Raw genomic sequence first — 20,530 nt, 5'->3', positions numbered from 1 at the left:
GTAGATTAAACAAATGATGCATATCTGATATCAACAAGAAGATTTTCAAAGTAGAAATATTAGAATGATTACATTGCCAGAATTGGTTTTAATTTAAAGATAACACAAAGATAATACACTTGATGGCTATATCTGCTTTATCTGAACAAATCCAAGCCTCCTTGTCTAATGGTAGGGAGAGAGGTCTCAGCCTCCCTAATGTTTTCTTATATTCCTTATATTGACACAGTGCCATGTATTCAAAGCTATGGCCAAACTCCAGTGTGTTGTGGTTTTAGTTTTCCATCTCAAGGGCTTCAGCTGGAAAAGGAACAGCACAATTTATGTTCAACTAGAAAACTGCAAATACCAAATTTGTTTAAAGCCATGTTATTTATTTGCTGTGCGACTTTGGTAAATCCCAGTGACTTGCTCATTTCTCTCATCTTTTCCATGTGAAAAATACAACTATATCTTATCCATCCTTGTAAAGCATGCTTAGGACTTCAGTAACCAGTTATTTCAAACTTTCTTTTTTTCACCTGGCCAAACCCAAGATTCTGCCTTCAAAAGGGGCCATTTATCATCATAACTTCCATCTACTTTGTTTCATTACTAATACCTAATGTACGTGTATTGTTTTAGCCAGGAACAAGTGGCTTCCCTCGGATCCTCAGATCATTTCAGAAGGACTGTATGCAATAGCTGTGGTACTCAGCTTCTCCCGCATTGCTTACATTCTTCCAGCCAACGAAAGCTTCGGCCCCCTGCAGATCTCTCTGGGGAGGACTGTGAAGGATATCTTCAAGTTCATGGTCATCTTCATCATGGTGTTCCTGGCCTTCATGATTGGAATGTTCAACCTTTACTCTTACTACCTTGGTGCGAAATACAACCCAGCTTTTACAACGTGAGTACATGAGGAAAAGTGGCTGCTCTTGCAGGGCTCAGTCCATCCTGGTCCATTACTGCTGCTGGGTCTGTTCAGATAGTCAGGGTGCTTCCAAACACTCTTCTGTTGTTAGTTCTGTAAAGACCAGGTGAGGTGCTCGGCTGAAAACAGAGAAGTGTCTGTATATCAGGTGATTCTGTATGCAAACACAAGTCCAGCTCTTAGACATGCTTAAACATATCTTTGTGTTCTTATTCCTCTTTCTGTGAGCACAACAATTTTAATTCTCCCTTCATCATCAGCTGCTCCCTTCTTATTTCTGCCAGGGCTGCCCACATTCCTTTTTGGCCCTGATTCCTTAAGTCCAGTTATCTCTCTATCCAACCAACACACTCATTCAGCTCAGTTCTCTCCCAAAAAACACTGTTTTTCATCTCAAGCAGAGATGAGCCCAAAACATATCTGCATGGCTCTGCAGGGCCAGTGTTTGCAGGGTTAGAGCTTCCAAATGTGCAAGATATGCATAGGGTTACAAAGAAGGCTGGAAATGATGCAACTAATGGGTTTTATACGCCCTCCCCACCTCTTCTTATTTGCATAAGTATTTTATTTTCTTGTAAATAATTAATGATATTTTATAAGAATTCTGCCATTTTGTAATTTTTTAGAAATTGTATGCTCTGTTCGTTTCAGAGAGCTATCTAAAGTTTCTGTTCTAGCTGCGTGGGGAAGTCAGATCCAGACTTTGGCTGGGAAACTCGTACCACAGCCTCCAGTCCTGGCAGCCAGTTCAAGGCCTGAGCTTGGGGAGATGGGTAGTTCAGAAATGGTTATTTCTGGAAATCAAAATAACAGATCAGGAAAACTTTCTGTGAGATGTTCAGGAAATTTTCAGTTTCTCTGTTTCTCTATTAACAGTGCAGGGCAGCAGCCTCCCTCCTGTGTACTGGAACTTATCTGCAATGCCACCATGGGAGGTTTCAGAGGTGGGAGCATCCCAGTGCCCTGCTGTACCTGCGGGAATGTCCCCTATGCCCAGAGGAAAGCCTCCTTCCTTGCACCAGCAGAGCACTGCAGCAGGCAGCTTTGTGTGCACACAAAATCACCGTGACTGTGGGACTGGGGACGCAGTGGGGACTTCCCTTCCCATATGCCAACCTGGGAGGGAAGAGGAAAGCTGGGTGTGATGTTTTCCCCTTGCTGTGATCTGCCCTTAAGGCAACCGTGCCACACTGGAAATACCTGAGCTGCAGAGCAGGCAGCAGCTGGCATTTGATATGTCATTTCTCTAACGTGTCACACAGCGAACTGGGGGCTTAGCTTGTAACTCCCCTAGGAGAAATGACCTTTTCAGCATCATTTCTCCTGCAAGTGGCTGTTTCCTTCCAAATGCTCAGGAGCCAGTTTTACCACCCTACTCTTTTGTGCAACATGTACTTTGTACCCTAATGTTTAAATTTTCTGATTGAGCCAAATATGCCTTCTGAACCTTTCCTGTAACCTCAAGATACATTCTAATGGAAGGATTTATGAGGCTAGACGCAATTACATTTATCTGTGCTTGGTAGTAAGGCAGAAGAAAATTGAGTGTGTGGGATGTGACTTGCTGCTTATTTGAAAAGGAGATGTCCTTGAAGCACAAGAGGTAATGAGAAGTTGAGTCGATACCATCCCTGGTTGCCTCAGTAAGGTTCTTTAGTACGAGTCCCAGGCACGTCACTGGAGCACACCGTTAAATTCCAGTCTCCAATGCAATGGTGGTAACTGTCTGAGTAACACTCATGACCCAAGTGGGTCTTCCAGGAATTACTGTCTTTTGATGGAAATAATGAGTAAACATTGACCAAAATGAGGACTGCTCACTGGACTAAAGATTGCTTAAATGCCCAAGGGATGTCTGGGCTGGGGAGAGTCTTGTCAAAAGGCAGTGCTCTTCCTCCTTAATTTCAGGCTTGTGACTACCTATCCTATCCTGGAGGGACTTCATTTTGTTATGAAGCAAATTTTCCATAAACATGATTTTTCCTTTTAAGAATTTGGAAAAGATTTAAAATAGACTTACTGTCTTCTGATTACTTAAGCACACAGGAGTGTCAAATGATGATGAGTGAAAATGAGATTCTTTCATCATATGAAACAAAGACTGTAGATTAACATTCATCCTAAAAATCCTTCTCAGACATCTCATTCAGCAAACTAGAATCCGTGAGATGTACAGTCCCAAACAATTTTAGTAAGCTATTAACAACATTATATTGGCAGACAGGCAGCTACCAATTCTAGCAACATTTCCTTCTCTGTTTATCCTGAGTTGTCTGTGGGCCTTGCTGAATGCTGTGGTCTCCTGCTGCCATTAACTTATTTGTGAAAAGGAGGAAGATTTCACTATTAGAGCAGAATAAATAACTCAAATAATATTGTCAAAATTTGCTGAGGCAAAGAGTAATGCATACTTTGCTGTACTCGTAACGACTTTGTGAATTCAGTGACTTCACAGAATACATTTCTTGGCAGACACGGTGAGAATTCTAATGAGGATAGGTGAAATTTTACAGAAAGCAAGTTTTGTAGTCAAAAATTTGTCTATTTTAATATGGGACCTGACTCAGATATCACTTGGCTAACCAGGACAGAAAAAGGCCCTCTGGATTTGCTCATTAATTAGATTGTGGCAGGTTCCAAAGGGCACTGAATTGACAGCTCACCCTGAATATCACGTTGGATAGCTTCAGTGAGCAGACAAGGAGCTACTCACTGAAATAACTTTGCATTGAGCATTTGAGAAAACCACAGCTTACCAGGACAGTAAGAAGGCAGAAAAAAAAGTGTGTCTAGATACCACTGGGAGGGAATTGCTTTCTTAATTCTAATAATAATAATCCGTGAATGTTTGGTGTAACTTACCATGCTGTTGCCCTTTCAAAATCATGTGCTGAGTTTTGCTTTTGGTGCCTTCTACAGAGCAGTCACGTAGCACCCCAGTGGCCTCTGAACTATGTTATCATGCACTTTCTGTCATTTCTTAGATCTTAATGTTCTTGACGCAAAGGAAATAAAAACGCAGTGTACTTTACTTCACACTGTTAAATACAGAGATTATTTAGCTAACCATAGTATACGTTGAAATTTTTTTAAGTTCTTCAGTGCTGAAAAGTAGACAATTTTCATGACTCTTGCAGCCGACCCCAGTGATGTTTATCTGTTTATTGTATGCTGTGTACAGAACACAGCTCTCAAAACAGCCTGTAATTAAGAACATGCTATGCAAACAAAATTGAAATGGAGGCAAGACTGATTGTGTTCATCTTGCTTTCTGCATCACAAATCAGGCTGAAGGCTACAGCACAAGGTTTTCTGTCTGCTTCTCCCCGAAGGGAAGTGTGACTCACTGTTCAGCGCCAATGTTACTTAGAGGCTTGAAGGCTTTTTTCTTCTCATTCTCTTTTGTCAAAATGTGATATTTTTGCAGATTGTATTACCTACATTGCTTTTCTGGCAGTGTTAAAGCTTTACCAATCGATTTAAGGAAATAACTCAATCTGAAAGGATGCTTTAAGCTTTCTTAAAGAGGAGGACACAAGACTGACATGAAATCATGGCCTTGCTGTGATTTTTTTCAATGAACAGCACACTGCTGTTTACAGAAGCAAGGAAAATCTGCAACTAGATGATCACCTCTGGTCTGTTTTCTTCCTCAACTCAAAATCTTTGTTTAACTTTCACAGGACTATGTCTATTGAAACAAAGATCCCTTTGCTCTCTCCTCACTGCCATAGTTGGCCCTGACCACAGTAGTGAGAGCACAGCATACCCAACTCAGCAAGGAGCATCAGTCAATCTGCCACTGCCAGCTCCTCCTGCTGTCAGGAGCTGTCAGCCTGAGCAGGACTCCTGACCTCCTTTGTTCCTTCATTTGTCTGCCTCGGGGAAGGATAACCCCTCCCGACGTTGCAGGAGGGGGGTAAATTGCTTAGTTGGCAACGATGAGACGCATCAACATCTTGGAAGCTTCAGGAACTTGGCTCCAAACATCCTTGTCTCGTGTTTTAGTGAGACATTCTCAAAAAGAAAAAGAAAAAAAAAAATCTTCCCTGTAACCTCTGCCAAATCTCCTGCATTTTGACAGTAGAGTTAAAGGGAGAGAGAAGGAGCCATCCAGCCTTTTCAGGGGGTAGGGACGAACTAGTACAAGGTCTCCTTAGAAATATTTCCCCCCATGAGTGGGAGAGCTGCATCTGTCTGTAGACAGTTTTGGGGTGCCACAGGGCAGGTCCACCTCTCACAGCACCTCCCAGTACTGTGGGCACTGTTCCCACACGTGGCACTGGGAATAAGGACTATGGACATGTGCAGAGAAGCAAGGCGGCTGTGCTGGAGCCGATGCTTGCCTGGGGCAGTCAGGGCCACATACAGGCAGTAATTAACTTTTCAAGGAGAACCTGGCACCACTCCAGAGCAAAGGTTAATGCCTGAGCTGCAGAAAAGGAGCAGAGATGGAATGTTGTATTAAAACCCACCGGCAGGGTGGAAAACTAAGGGAACTTTTCCAAATTAAAAAAGGAAGGTTAATAGCAGGGTACAGCTGGGATCAAGGCTACTGGTTATGTTTTTTTATTAGTTTGATAAGTGACTTAGATGGTAGGTTTCAAAGCCAGAGGTTTTTGGTGTTGTACGCATTCTTTAACTGAAAATACAACATTTAATATAATAAGCACAAACTAGATTGCTACTATAAAAGTGAAGGGTCTCTGACACATTAACGTCAGCTGCCCTTTGCTGTACATGAGGGCAGGAGACAACTATATCTCTGCACAGTGTCCCAGCCTCATGAAAGCAGCAAGGAGTGAACACAACAGCACACTCTGAGCAACATGGAGACTGAATAGAAAGCCACATTTTTTAATGATGTTGTGCAACATCTATCTGAAACATCACTCAGGGTTATTCCCCACATGCAAATGGAGTCATACTGGCTGAGAATGGTACCTAATTATTTACTGCATTATTATTACTACTACATGCAAATGGAAGTGGGAGTGCCATGAGCTGTGATGAGAGATAAGTACTAGGCTGCTGTGGCAGAAAGGAATTGCCCAGTGCTCTGCACTAGCCTTTCAAAGGGTTGAAATTAATTTGTTTTGCTTGCATGTATAGTGTAATTGATACTGGAGTAGATGTAAAGCTTATTGTTGCCTTAGGACATGTTGTAGTTTGTGTTTATGATCTGTTTTTACAAAAATGTAACAAAATTAAGCTGCCATCCTTATATTAATAATAATAATTTTAAAAAAATCAAAATAATTTGTTAATGGCATTGTTTTCTCAGAAGACATTACCTCCTGGGAGGCCAGGGGAGAGGGGAGGTAATTGCCTGTTAATATTCTAAGGATTATTCAGTAAAGGCATACTTGCTTCTAACTTAAAAACTAAGCAAAGAGCTTCCAAAATGTACCAGCTTCCCTCCTCTTCCTCCTTCCTTCATTTCTAGTTGTGGCTGCTCCCCTTCTGCCTGTTATAGCTTTGGCTCCCCCCAGGTCTCCTTTTGGCCTGTAAGTTCAGCTGCAGACTTTCCATCTCTTTGTCATTCCCTCTCTTTTTCCCATCTTTCAACTTTTTATTTTCATCTAGTTCCTTTCTACTTTCAAGCAAGGGTAACAATAAAATTAAAATGCCTCCCTGTAACATCTTTTACTATGCCTTAATTTCAAATTCTTTAGGAACTTAAATTTTTTACTACACATCTTTGGGTATCTGATTTGTTTGCAACCTCAAAGCAGGATGGGAAGAAAATCAGACCAGGGGATGACTTTACTTGCATAGTGTTCCGGTTATGTTAATGCCAGAAAACAGAACTTTTCACTGACTCCTCCTGTGTAAAAAAATCTCTCTTGCCCTGGAAATTGCATATGAGGCAGTCAGCATAGGTTCCTTCTTCCCTTTCCCAGATAATCTCTGCCTATCTTCTCTGGATGAGAAATGAGTGACTGAGTAGAAGTACTGAGCCCTAGACAAAACGTTTCAAACAGCAAGTGGCCCATGGAGAAGGAGTCCTTAATAGGGACTCGAAAGCCAAGTGACAAATAACACATCTGAGAAGAACAGATGGAGTAAACAAAGGGGCACTGTCACTTTATAGTATTTATTAGAAATCATATTTCTTTATCAGAGCAGGAAATATGATCTGGCATGTCCCTGGGTAATAGATAATGGCTTGTAATAGCTGTTCCAAGGCATCATTTTTATATTGTTGGGTTACCACTTTTACTATTAGGGTTTGGCCAGGCTAACCTGGTGCCGACTCTATAAAGTGATCATTTGCTTTATTTTTTAGGGTAGAAGAAAGTTTTAAAACCTTATTCTGGTCAATATTTGGCTTATCTGAAGTGATATCTGTGGTGCTGAAGTACGATCATAAATTCATTGAGAATATTGGATACGTACTCTATGGAGTATATAACGTGACCATGGTGGTGGTGCTGCTTAATATGCTAATAGCCATGATCAACAACTCCTATCAGGAAATTGAGGTAAGATAAGAAACTGGATTACAAACTCAATGTACATAATTATTATTGATAATGAAAATGTGAAAAGAACAAGGAAACTTCAGCTTATTCTATATGCATGATTAGAGGGCTGTTGAAACACAAATCCTACACTGTGCAAAAGTCAAGGCTGCATCTGTCCCCAAATTAGGGCTGAATTAATAATTAACAATGAATCGTTCCTATAACAACTTCAACTTCCTTGTTTTTAATGACCATCTGTGAGCAAACCCAATTTCCTTTACATGTGTTTAATGAAAGCAGTCTGTGGTATTTTTTACTCCCTGTGTTGGTTATGATAATTTATCCGTGTATATTACCTTAGTTGTGTTGTTTGCTTAAGAAAGACCGAGAAATATTTCATGTTTGTTTTTTTGTTTGTCTGTTAGTTTTTTCTCTGCTCTGTAGTGGTTAAACACACAAGCCTATCTAGGTCTGAAACTCATCGATGTATATTTAAAATTACATATTTTTCAAATACCGGGCATGCAATCTTTATATATACGTATATACACACAAATATATATATATATGGGTGGAGGAGGAGTCCCTGGACCTGCAAAACTTAATGGCATGAGCAAAATAGCAACATTTAAAAGATATGAATACAGCTCTCAAGGAAGGTGTTTGCAGGTTTTACCCAGCTTTGTTCAGTGGTATTAATATTGGCAGACTGGATTTTTTAAATGCTTTGGACATAAACAAATCCCTGCTCATATAAATAGTGACAGATAAAAAAGATTAATATTTGGACAATGTTTATGCTGATTCACCTCTTTCTTTTGATTTGTTAAATGTCAAGTTTCTGTAGTTGGCTTTGTATTAATTATTTGTTCTAATCTTCCCTCAGAACCTAACACTGCAAAAGGCCGGAGTCAAAAACCTTTTCTCACTGTAATGTCTAATTCCTCCATGTACTGTAGTACAAATATAGCTCTATCTTGTGTGCTGCAACTAAGTCTAAATGTCAGAAATACCTTACATATGTTCTCTGCCCCAGAAGCTTTCCTGTGTGCAGAAAGCAGTCATTTCCCCAAAGATTTCTGATCACATAAGTGTTTCCTGAATCCTCTTCTACAGAAACAAGAATTATTACTGAAGGGGTCTCAGCCTATTAATGCATATAGTAAGTAGAGATGCCCTTGCAAGTTTACAAAAGAAAAATCTTGAGAAATATCTGACTAGATAGTCTATATTAATTTTCTAGTTTGAACTCTGTGATGGCCAGTTTCCTAGAAAAAATTCTTATCATCCTTCTTGGCTGCTTGGAATTCTATAAAACTTTGTTAAAGAATATTATAACTAACAGAAAGTAAAACAAACGTGAGCTACTCATTCCAAATCCTCCTGCTTGAGAACTGGGAGAAACCTAGTAAATCTCATACTAATTCCTTTAAATCCTCAGCAAAAGGGAGATTAAGGAAAAACAAAGTCATTCTACTGACGAGAGAAAGTCCCTTTTGCCAATGTATTTTTCTGACAACAGCAATGTCAATAAAGACAGAGGATGTCAATTACTTAGGAATTAAATTCCATTACAGTCAGTGGGGACATGCTTTACTGTTAGCTGCAGTTACAAGGCCATATTTTTATGCTTTCCATTGAATATCACTCTTCAGCTACTTCTGTTTTTCTTCTGTTTATCCCTCAGGTATTAGTGCTTCCTGACTACATTGCATTTATGGAAAGAAAAAAATTCTTCTATCAGCCAGAAACCAGAACTACTTCCATCAGTAGCTCTTTAGCTATTTAGCAGAAAAACTTTAAAAATGCTAATAAGTGATTTCTACGGTAATTCAGCTTTAGGTTTTTGTGAGGTTCAATCCCAAAGAATGAGAAGACCAAATAGCAGATGTGAATACTGCTCCATTGACAGACATTTTTATATCTATGACAGAATTAAGCTCAATTGTGTTCTGCCAGTTTTTGACTGGGTTTCAGAGGTACAGGGTAATCAGAGGTTATTAATTTTAGCATGACACAGATGTACATGAGTACGGGGAATTGGCAGACCCACACTTCTATTGATGCTGCTGGCCTCCACATAAGCTACGATGAAAACAGCTGTAGAGCAGCTGTATCTCCTCCGTTCCTTTGTCTGCTAGCTGGTCCTGGTACTTGGGTCTGGCCATCCTCCTATATAAATGCCAAGCAGATCCATAAAGAGTGTGCTGACCTTGCCCTTGTACTTGGAAGTGATCCTGGTCCAGCCTAACAATTCATAAAGGAGATTCACAGGCACATTGATTGATTTTTTTCTCTACCTGCTTAAGTGGCAGGAGGTGAATGGCAGGAGAAATAAGGTGTATTTATCGGGGGCATTATGATGGCGAAAGCAAATGGGACTAACAAGGAAATAAGCTGATGATAGAAGTCAGGGACTTAGTCTCCTTTAGGGGGGATTTTTTGGCCAACGCAGTGATAACGGTTACGTGGCAATTAGTATTGCAGATAATCAGAGGCAGCCTTCATTGTTGTGCAGTAAGGCCCTGTCCCAGCCTTCCCTGCTCCCCACATCCTTCCTCCAAAACATTTCTTTCTTTGTGACACTGACCTGTGTTTCCTCAACCTTTGCTGGAGGGAGAGGTGAACTCATTCATATCCCAGCTCATGCTGACATTTCAAACTTATGGCATTTATTTGGCTTAGAGGACAAAACTGGTTTGTCTGTTCCCCACTGCTTCTTAAGAAGGAGTCTGTAGAAAATTTCTACCAAAATAGAAAAGAGATGACATTCAGTCTAGTATTTGGAGGGCCTGTACAAAGTGTTTATTCATTTATTCGGTCCAATTTTCCTTAGTTTTAGATCACCACAGAGAAGCCTAAGAAGACACATTGTGTCAGGTGTCTTGTTTTAGTAAACACAAGACTGATTCTAGTAAAATCCTACCTGTATGTTTGTCCTTATGACAGCTAAATTCTTTCCTATGTACTAATTATGTATTTGTGTGTTCTTTTCTCTTCCCTTCCCAAGGAGGATGCAGATGTGGAGTGGAAGTTTGCACGTGCCAAGCTCTGGCTATCCTACTTTGACGAAGGAAGGACTTTACCTGCTCCTTTTAATCTAGTGCCAAGCCCAAAATCATTTTATTATCTCATACTGAGAATAAAAATGTGCCTCATAAAACTTTGCAAATCTAAGGCCAAAAACTGTGAAAACGATCTTGAGATGGGGATGCTGAATTCAAAACAACGGGTATGTTGCATCTTCACTTTTCACTTTCTTTGCGTAATGGATCCACGCCTGCCAGAGACCTTCAGGAGGGGGTTGCATGGTTCGCAGGTAGACCAAGGACAGAGCAGCCTCTTAGCCAGCATTGCCATTGCATGTTATTTGTATTGTATCAGCACCTAGAGGGTCCTCCCAGACTTGTAGTCTCATTATACTGGGCACTGTTTGGACACCAGTGAAAGAGCAATTCTTATAAACAGAGGCATTTTCCAAAGCCAAATAAGCAAGGTCAAAGACCAAGGGCAGAAGCAGAGGCACAAATCAGATCCTAGATCTGGCTCCTAATATACCCAGCAGGCCTTTATGCCTTTTCAAAACATCCTCTGGCCTTTAAGTGATTTCTGAACTAATTTTACTGCCATTACATTAATAACATTTCCTGCCATTCCAGGTTTGGGAACAAGTTTCCAAGCAGGGATTAATAACACCTCCTACATACCTACAACTGTAATTAGCAAGTTCTCTACTTGCATCTGTCTAGTGATGTGTAGCTACTAATGGGCAGATCCTGCCCCTTCCATCTCTTTTTTAGTTATTTAAAATAGAAATGTGCTTTGTAAGCGCCAGCTGCATGGTGGCACACTTTTCCCATCAAAAGTGAGTGTCTGCATGACAAACCAAGAGAGATGCAAGAATATGCTTAATGTCCAGACCCTTCCCAACAGAATTAGTTTTGTTTCTCCCCTGGGGAAATGCCAAAGAAATCAGAGAAAATGATGTTACCCATGGAAACTTTTATCTGCAATGTTGTACAGAGCATGCCTGGGACAAAGTGTTCCTAGCACATACGTTTGTAACACACCCAAACCTACTCACAGCACAAATCCACCTGCAACATTTCTGCATTACATTGGAGAAGAAAAAGTCCAAAACATTCACAGGAGCTCATCTGCAGCTGCTTGGCTGCAGTCATCAAACTCAGTGGATTAAAAGATGTGAGGAGACAGCTTTGCTTATTTAATTTTCTCAGCTCAGGTTGGGTTTGAAACAAGAGAACAACGCTGGGAATTGATTCCTGGGGGAAAAGAAAAGCCCTCCAAAATGTGTTGTCTCATTTTTTATGGTCACTGTATGTGAGAGGCTGGTGTTGCTCCTCAGCAGGCTTGCCAGCCCTTTCCATGGCACATTGCTATTCTAACAGTCTGCTCTCAGAAGTGAGCAGCCTACCCCCATTTTTAACCTTGCAGAAGGGAAGAATGGGACAGGTTACACCAGGGAAAAGGAAAGAGAGCTTGGAGAAGGTTCTGCAGTTTGCCTTTGTGTAGCCTGCTTTGGCCTTTGTTTGGATCTCTTGGTTTTCCTCGGAGGAGCACACAGCCTGGCAGGATGATGACTCTTGGTGAGCCACCTGGCTCCAGGCAAAGCCCACAGCCTGGGACAAGATCAAGCTCACATGAACCTAAGAGAACTGCATATGTATTGGGCCTACTCCAAGTTTTCAAATAATTTAACTGAGTTTCTTATTTGTGAACACTTTTTAAGTTAGACAAACATGTGGGGGCATTTTAGTCCATAAACTCATATAACACTAATAATGATTACTGAAGGACCCATTAAAACAGTGAATTCTTGAAATTAAGGAAATATTTTTTCCTCTATCTCAAATAATGATTTAGAAAGATAATATTTTCAAAACATTATTTTAATCAAACTACACAATGTCTGCTTAGTCTGGATTTTTTCTGCTTCAGAACATAAACCAAAGTAATACAATTTTCTCCAAGGTTCTCCTTCCCCAAGCCATATAAGTGAAAGTGTCTGGCTTGTCCTTTCTTGTGGAATTCATGCAGAACTCACAGTTTCCATGGCTTTGACATAAGCAATGACAACTCCCAGTCATTTCTTGCTTGCCTGTTGATTTTTTTCGCAGATCATCTCTATATTACCATGGCACACCTGGTAAATGGGAAAGAAAAAACAAACAAACAAAAACCAACAACAAAAAATAGAAACACCATTATTTCTCAGGATCTCTGGGCCTGTCAGGGATGAAAAGCCCTTAACTAAGGCCTGCCCTGTACATACACTTGTATGCAGTTGCAAGGGTCTGTGATACCCACTAGCTCCTTCGGGTCTATGATATGACTTAATTCCTTTGAGAAAGTAATTTTTTTCTTTAGCACTCGGGCCAAAAAAATTCATAGGTGAATAATAATACCAAAGAAATCTGTTACAAATATTCTGTGTGTTGTAAAAACTCCTTAGAAGCTACTAGAGTGCAAAATTAATAGCTCCAATGTCATCTGATTTAAAAAATAAAATCTGTTTTAAAAAAGGAGTATTTTTTCAGCTGAGTAGCAAATTGTACTGTTGTAAAAGAACTGCTGAAAATCAATTCAGTTTCAGAATGTTTTCATAGGTGCATTGACTTGTTCTCTATAAACCTATTTATTTTTCTTCTATTTTTTAAATTGTTCTACTTTGATAATCACTAATCTGACAAATATATTTTGTTTCTCTTAGCACCTTCTAGTCCAAATCTTGTGTGAGCATGCCATTTTTGTCTAGACAATTTAGAATCTTTTTTTTTTTTTCATTAAGGTGTGTTTTTCAACTCTTTCTGTCTTTCAAAAGTTCACTTTTTTAGACCTGAATGTGCTGCCTTTTATCCTACCCATAGATCAAACCATTTCCTACTGTTTCTATAAAGCTCTGTTTACTTTGGGGCTGCCTGGGTATGAGAAGCTACCATTGATTTAATCTATCATGATGTTTTATAATTTCAGAAAGTTCGCTTTCAGTCTAGCACTCGAAACACAGAAAATTATTCGGGGAAGAACGCTTATAACAAGCCCACAAGATATCAGGTAATCACAGCATGAAAGCAAGAGCCAGGGAAGAGGTCTGTCATTGAAGAGCTCTGCAGGGGTCGTATTCGCTCTGGTCCAGCTGCTGCCAGCCTGTGATGAGCTGCGCTGTGGCTTAGCACGGCCACGGGACCGGGCTGGGGCACCTCATGTTCACAGTGCTCGGAGACAAGCGCAGCATATCATCCATGGCAATAGACATGGTGTTAATGTATGTCATGCTAATTAATTCCATTCAAGGGTGTATAATTTAATACAAGAATTATCATTCAAGCTTTAATCTCCTGGTCTTGCATTGTCAGCATTTCATTTTGTCATGACACCGTGTCACGTCTCCAGCCTTTTCATTATCGTTTGCATGTGCTTTCTCTGGCAGTAACTTGTTCTGCAGAGCTAAACCTGCAATGTGGTATGGTTCAAAAACATCCGTGACTGCAGCAGTGGCACAGGGCACCCCAGCCATCACATGAACTAGCACAGCTGTCTGTCTTGGTTGGAGCATTCATGCCAGCATAAATATTTCTTGCGCAAGCATGTAATAGGATAACACAACAAGTAGAAGGTGCCCCATGGGATTTATTTTTTTTTTACCATAAAATGAAAAGAATTCTGATGGGAACTGTTATGTCTGAAGGAACTAACATTAAAGAGAGTTGAGGAAAATAATATTTTAATGGGGTATGATGTGCAATGGCAATTCTAGGACTTGTTTGTCATGTATTGCTGCAGCATCCAGCACAACGGGCTCCTAGTCTGTACAACATACCAGTAATAACATTTTCCTTGTTTTAAAAGTTGTCTAGGCTTTTGTGCGAAGACAGTAGGTGTCTCTAAAAACTCAGTTAGAAACAGAATTCATTCGTTCTGGCATCTTAAGTTAGTTGGCTTGACACCATCAAAGGCGAAGGGAAGAGAGATGATTGTCGTGCTCAAACTGGCACTTGAGCGTTTCTGATATTTTCCTGTTCATTCAAACCCACAGGTAACAGAAAGATGTGTCAGCCTCTGCTGGACTCATTCTCTTCCTGCAGCTATTATTTCTAAATGAGAACACCTAATGTTTGTGGTAAATTAAGCCCTTACTTCCAAGGCTGAAAAAGCCAAAAGCAGCTGTGAAAAGTATCTGTGTTTTCAAAGAAAGAGATAACTACGTTATTTTACTTTCCTAATGTTCCTACTAGGTTTCTCTTCAAATGATCTTAGGAAGTTTCTATTGCTGTAGGAAGAATTTGTCCAAATAATACAAAAAAGGTGTAACAATCTTGATTATCTAAATACAAAGAAGAACAAACTTTGATAATCTGTCCAGCAAGCTTTCTTCTGCAACTGGGAAAACCTTTGAAGTAGTGGCTTAGCTCTGAACTGTTTTCTTTAGTGAGATTTATCAAGTGATGGATCTGCGTTTTGTATACCTGGTGTACATGTATGTACATGCAGTGCTCTTGAGGGATACCAAAAAATACAGTTTGGCATTCGTTATCAGGAGTCTGTCTTGAAGTTTTATTCAGGATTTTCTTGCAGTAACAAAGTTTATTTTTCTAAGAGGTTATTTCATTTAGTGCAGCAATAAGGAACAGTATCAGGGAGAAGCAAGACTTAGAAGCCAAAATAAAGGCAAAATGAAGGCAAAAATGAATTTTCCTAAACCTAATGGCAGAAATATCTATTAAATAACTAAGTAGCCTCTTGTTAAAAATGGTCACATTCTTAATATTTTGTTTCTGTAGACAAATCTGAATACATCGTGTATTTGATAGACTAGGCAGGCACTCTTGAACTTTTGGCTTTCATCACGGACAGCAGTTAATATAGGTTAGTTAATATAGGTTAGTATTTGAGTATTGGCCATCCACAATACCAGCCATATGGAAACTGAAGTAGATAGATGTTATCATACTGTTCCAGGTAATAATAGCATCCATTGTTTATGTTGATTCCTTGTTTTATTCTAAATACCCTCTGTCATCTGTTCTGAAAAAAAAAAATAAAAATTAAAAATTCTTTTTGGACCCAGGATTTCCCTACTTTCCCCAAACATTACTTCATTTATGTTTCCCCAGGTGGCAACCCTACCTCCCTCTGGATTCTACTACCTTGGCCATCTTCAACACACCGTACGTGCGCTGTGCCTCATCTCTGTTGACTTAATTGACTCACCTGCTTAGCCAGATGCCTCTATGAGACAAGGACAGAGAGTCTTAAACATCCCATATTCCATGACTACATGACCTATATATAAATGACTGGATCCTCCTTTGATGTTCACATAACTTTAGTACCATTATAATTCAGAGCTGACTACTAAGAAAAAGGAGCAGGTGTATTCATAGAATCGTAGACTGGTTTGGGTTGGCAGGGCCCTCAAAGCCCATCCAGTTCCACCCCCTACCCTGGGCACCCCCAGCCCAAGTTGCCCAAGCCCCATCCAGCCTGGCCTTGGGCACTCTCAGGGACAGGGCACCCACAGCTTCTCTGGGCCTCTGGGCAGCCTGTTCAGTGCTTCCCCACTCTCAGAGTAAAGAATTTCTTCCTTATAGCTAACGTGACTTAGTCTAATCTGATTCCTTAATTCATGTTTCACGCTCTTTGCCGTGTTTTTCAGTGATGTTCAAAGCAGTCCTAATTGTGCTGGGAATAGATGAGCTCACAATAAAAGTTTTGTTTTTCCTTTAATAATGTCCATCGAGTCAAATAAAACATTTTCTACCTTTTTTCTATCTTTTCTTGGATAGTCACTGAGGTCTCTGCTGTTTGCAGAGGACGCAGATAGCTTTGAGGGCATAGAAATCTTCATTGAACCTGTCATTCTTTTGTCTCAAAGAGAGCTATTTGAATACTACATCTTTCCGGAAGTGGTTAAATCAAAATAGGAGAGTAAAAGTCTCTCCTATTATACTCTGCTTCAAGAAGCTGCTCCCAGCACGACAGCATGTGCTGCCTTATCTGCCTGAGGCCCTCCGAGACTGAGTTGTGGTGATCATGCACTTGGGTACCCAAAGAAGCAATGTAAATAGCTGATAACCAAATTTAGGTATATCTGTTGGGACACCTAAATCATCATCTCTGATAGAGCAATGATTTCACGTTTCTCACACTGATGTCACTGGCAATGATGCAGACCTTCAGCTGTAACCCACTGTGTAGCTCGACTGCCAAAGTTACTTTCCTTTTACAGAAATGTTAACATGCATTTTTGGAACAATATCACATTGCAAGGTCGTATTCATAGCTATCTCCTACGATTTCCCTATTTGCTGCTCCATACTAACAGTCATCTCCCATGTTATAAATCTACAAGGTGCTATTTTTACCCTGTATATGTCCCTTAAAAGCTGCCATTTTACTCTTGCCAAGCTCTCCATTTTTGTTCAAACTCTTTTCCTCTGTCCCTCATTGTCTGTTTTCTCTCCATAAGCCTGAATTCCAAAGCAGAGTCTTTCTGTTTAACCTTGGGTCAGATGTTCAGCTCATCGTCATGAGTGGCTTTGCTAACAATATTAATTAACCACTTATTCCTTCCAGTAAATTATATTTTATTGATATATTAAATAGCAACATGCTAAAAAAACAGTCTGGATCCCATTTCTTAAATTGCTACTGCATCATCTGTGTTTTCATTCTGTCCATTTGTGTGCATCCCACAAACATCCTGAAGTATCTTTATGTGCGCTCATTATGCAATTGCTGTCAATCAACTATTTTAATACAGAGTTCATAATATAAAGTAGAGAATAAATGAAAAGTCGGTAATAAAATTCCCTTTGTTTCCTCTGAGGCCAGGCTTCGTCCTTAGAGAAATCAGGCGCTTGAATTGCTCATAATAAGTCTAGAATTAAGGAGGTGTGGATAAGCTCATGTTAAGATAAGTGTTACTGTTCTCTTTTCAGAAAATAATGAAACGTCTGATTAAGCGGTATGTACTGAAGGCTCAGGTTGACCGAGAAAATGATGAAGTCAATGAAGGCAAGTGGATTTTTATTATTGCCACAAATTAGAGCATGTAATGTTATTGCTATTGATATCTCCAGTAAGAGGATTGAGCTTAGTTAACACCCTCTGTGAAGAGAGAGCATGCTCAGGCTCACACAAAGGCGAACAATGGTGACTCTGAGCCACCTTAATGCTCTGAAATATTCCTTAGCAGAACACGTGTATTGTAGGATCTGTCTACACTTAGTCCTGCTCTGCCCCACACCTCTACCTATCCTTGCTTTACAACACCAAGGGTATAGCCAATATCTGGCCTTCTCTTGGGCTCTAAATAAAGCATTTTTTTACTGTCCTGCCTATGCTTAGCCAAAGGACTTTTTTTTGGAACTGGATAAGGATGTGCACTGCCATGGTGTCATGTAGAAATTTTAAGTAGATAGAAAAGAAACTCCTCGTAATACCTTCTCTCTGTTACCCTTCTGTAAATGTCCTGTGTAGATGGGGATCTATACATGGAGAGGGAATAGACTTTAGAAGATGAACTTTCCATACACTCTTGCTATTGCTGTTGGTAGCACTACTGCAAGTACGGGTTATTTACTGTAAAGCCAAATATTAGGTGTATGAACGCAGTGACATCATATAGAGTGTCACATACACTAGTGACCAAGCACACTTAAATAAATGCTCTCTCATGTCTTAAAACCATAGGGATGACTTCTTTGATTCAATATTGCTAACAAGAACATTTTCCTCCCTTTAGGAGAACTTAAAGAGATTAAGCAAGATATTTCTAGTCTCCGATATGAACTCCTGGAGGAAAAGTCACAAGCTACTGGTGAGCTGGCAAGACTAATACAGCAGTTGAGTGACAAATTTGGGAAGAATTTAAATAAGGACATTTGATAGTGGACACAGCGAAAAACAACTGGTTTTCTAAACATTTTTCAGCCTCAACCAGCATCTTAGGAGGGCAAAAACAGTGCAAAAGATGGGTGCCACATGCTCAACTTTTGCGAACTAGCAAGTATTGGTAGAAGCACCTTGCATTACTCCTGTGTTTGGTGAATTACCAGTTAAATCTTTTATGACACAAAAGTGACTTACTGGTAAAAATACATGCCCTTTGACATCAGAAACAAATGCACCATAGGGAAGGCACCTTTAGTTAAAAGCAAAAAAAAAAAAAACAACAACAAAAAAAACACATATCTTCATCCACCTGACTCCAGTGAAGGGACTGTGCTTGTTTATACCAACTCAGACTGTACTGATCAGAAGTGGGTGGTCTGAAGAAAAACCGTGCCAAGCAAATACTCCTTGCAAATTTTTTAAAAAATCCTAACCTTGTGTGTGTACTCTCCTTTTATGTTTACATGGGCATCCATGAAGATAACTTTGAACAGCACTGTGGTTAATGAAAAACAAATGAGAAATCATCTGCTGAAATGACCGAGGCCAAGTGTCTCAGGTGGCGGTCATCTACTTTTTAGGCTGAATGACAGAGTTGGAAAAATAAACAAAGCTTGTTGGGCAAAGCATCCTTTCATCCCTCTGCTAGAACCTGATAAAGGGATTCCCAGCCAAAAACTCCTCTCTACCTTTTCCAGCTATATTAGCTAACCCACTAATGGATATGGTCTCCTCGTACACACCTAGCCTCTCTTTTATCCTCAGATGATCCCAGCTTCAACAACAGTGTACTGAAATATTCAGATCTCACTTCCCAATAATATTCACAGCAGAAATAATATATATTGTGCTAATGTGTTCGGTACAAGGAAGAGCATTAATCCAACAACAGCGACAACTCTGCTCTACTTACGGATTTCAGAGGTCAGCAAGCCATAGAGTGAGATAAATCATAAAGAACATACCCCAGTAGTTTCAAACATTTAAAACAATACGAAAAGGCTTCAATTCCACCAAGGACAATGTGAAAAAAAATATATTAAAAGAACAAAAAAAAAAAGAGAGAGAGAGAGAGAGAGAAAACAAAATCATTGGAGAAATGGTTGTCTTGAGCTATGAGTTTGGCTCTTTCAGAGGACCAGGAAGGAATTAAAACTGCTTTAAAGGCTGCAGTAATACAAATAATCAGACTGCATTTTTATGAATGGTAAACAATAAGTTGATGCAAAGCAACTACAGACTTCGATTGCTTGGGTTTTTACATTTAGCTACGTGATTTCAACTATTTAAAGCACACCTTACTACTTGGGAACCACTGAACGGACCTGTTTGTTTACAAGATACACCTATAAGATGACCATTGCATTTAGGTATCAGCTAAGAAAAACAAGCAGAACCAGAAGGTGACCTGTGATCAGTTCTTAAGTGCCAGATGAGAACACAGATAGCCTAATAGAATAATAGTTATATTTGTACAAAAACATTAAAAAAGAAAACAAAATAAAAAGTGTACTGTACGTAGATCTGTTTAGAGAAAAAGCAAAATACTGTATTTTTACCTTTAATAAGATTATCTTGTATACTGTAATATTTTTACCTAAAAATGGGAAAAAATAAAATTATCTCATAATATTTTGTTGTACACTGGGTGAAATATTTGCCTGATCATTTGAATATCCAATACATGGACATTTTATTGTTTTAATGTGATGGGTGAACAACAAAACCGTTGTATGAAGCAATTTTGTCATAGATTTTCTGAAGCCTGAAGGAGTCAAAAGCAAAATTTTAACTAAAATACATTTCAAGGGAATAAACTAGGGAATCAGAAGTTCTGCAACCAACTATAGTCTGCAAAAGCGACTCCTTATTTGTGGTGCTTAACTTCAAATTATTCTTTACTTATTAATGCATTTGTAAAATTTTGTTCTAAGAGCAGAAATTCAGTTCAGGAGGCTACACACATATATTGAGGATTCTGAGTGTGCAATCAAAAATTAAATAAGTAACATTTTTGCAGTAACTTTTAGCTGAGAATATAACTGAAAATACATTTGCCTCTGCATTACCCCATCTGTATAAGAGGTACTTTACTCTGCAGCACAGAGTAGCATTTCCCGGAGATGTTGTTGACAAATGTGGGAAATCTGTTACTTTTGCTTGGTAGCTCTTACAATGTAGTGTCAGGATGAAACATTTAGATGACAGCATTCATCAGCAAGTACTAAATGCC

The 20,530-nt window shown here is 39.5% G+C and overlaps 1 protein-coding gene across 1 annotated transcript in view; it reads left to right on the top strand.

The window, feature by feature from the left end:
- TRPC7 (transient receptor potential cation channel subfamily C member 7) overlaps positions 1–12,988 on the top strand; it is a 57,385-nt gene extending 44,397 nt beyond the window's left edge. Inside the window, exons 6-9 of the mRNA XM_040573705.1 lie at positions 625–889; positions 7,203–7,398; positions 10,391–10,612; positions 12,519–12,988. Coding sequence (XP_040429639.1) covers positions 625–889; positions 7,203–7,398; positions 10,391–10,612; positions 12,519–12,551 — 716 coding nt within the window. The 3' untranslated portion in view covers positions 12,552–12,988. The remainder of the gene's footprint in view (positions 1–624; positions 890–7,202; positions 7,399–10,390; positions 10,613–12,518) is intronic.
- Positions 12,989–20,530: the final 7,542 nt, after the last annotated feature.

Source organism: Cygnus olor, chromosome 14 (genome assembly GCF_009769625.2).
Source record: "Cygnus olor isolate bCygOlo1 chromosome 14, bCygOlo1.pri.v2, whole genome shotgun sequence".
In the NCBI taxonomy this organism is placed as follows: Eukaryota; Metazoa; Chordata; class Aves; order Anseriformes; family Anatidae; genus Cygnus; species Cygnus olor.
This window is presented reverse-complemented; position numbering and strand designations above follow the sequence as displayed.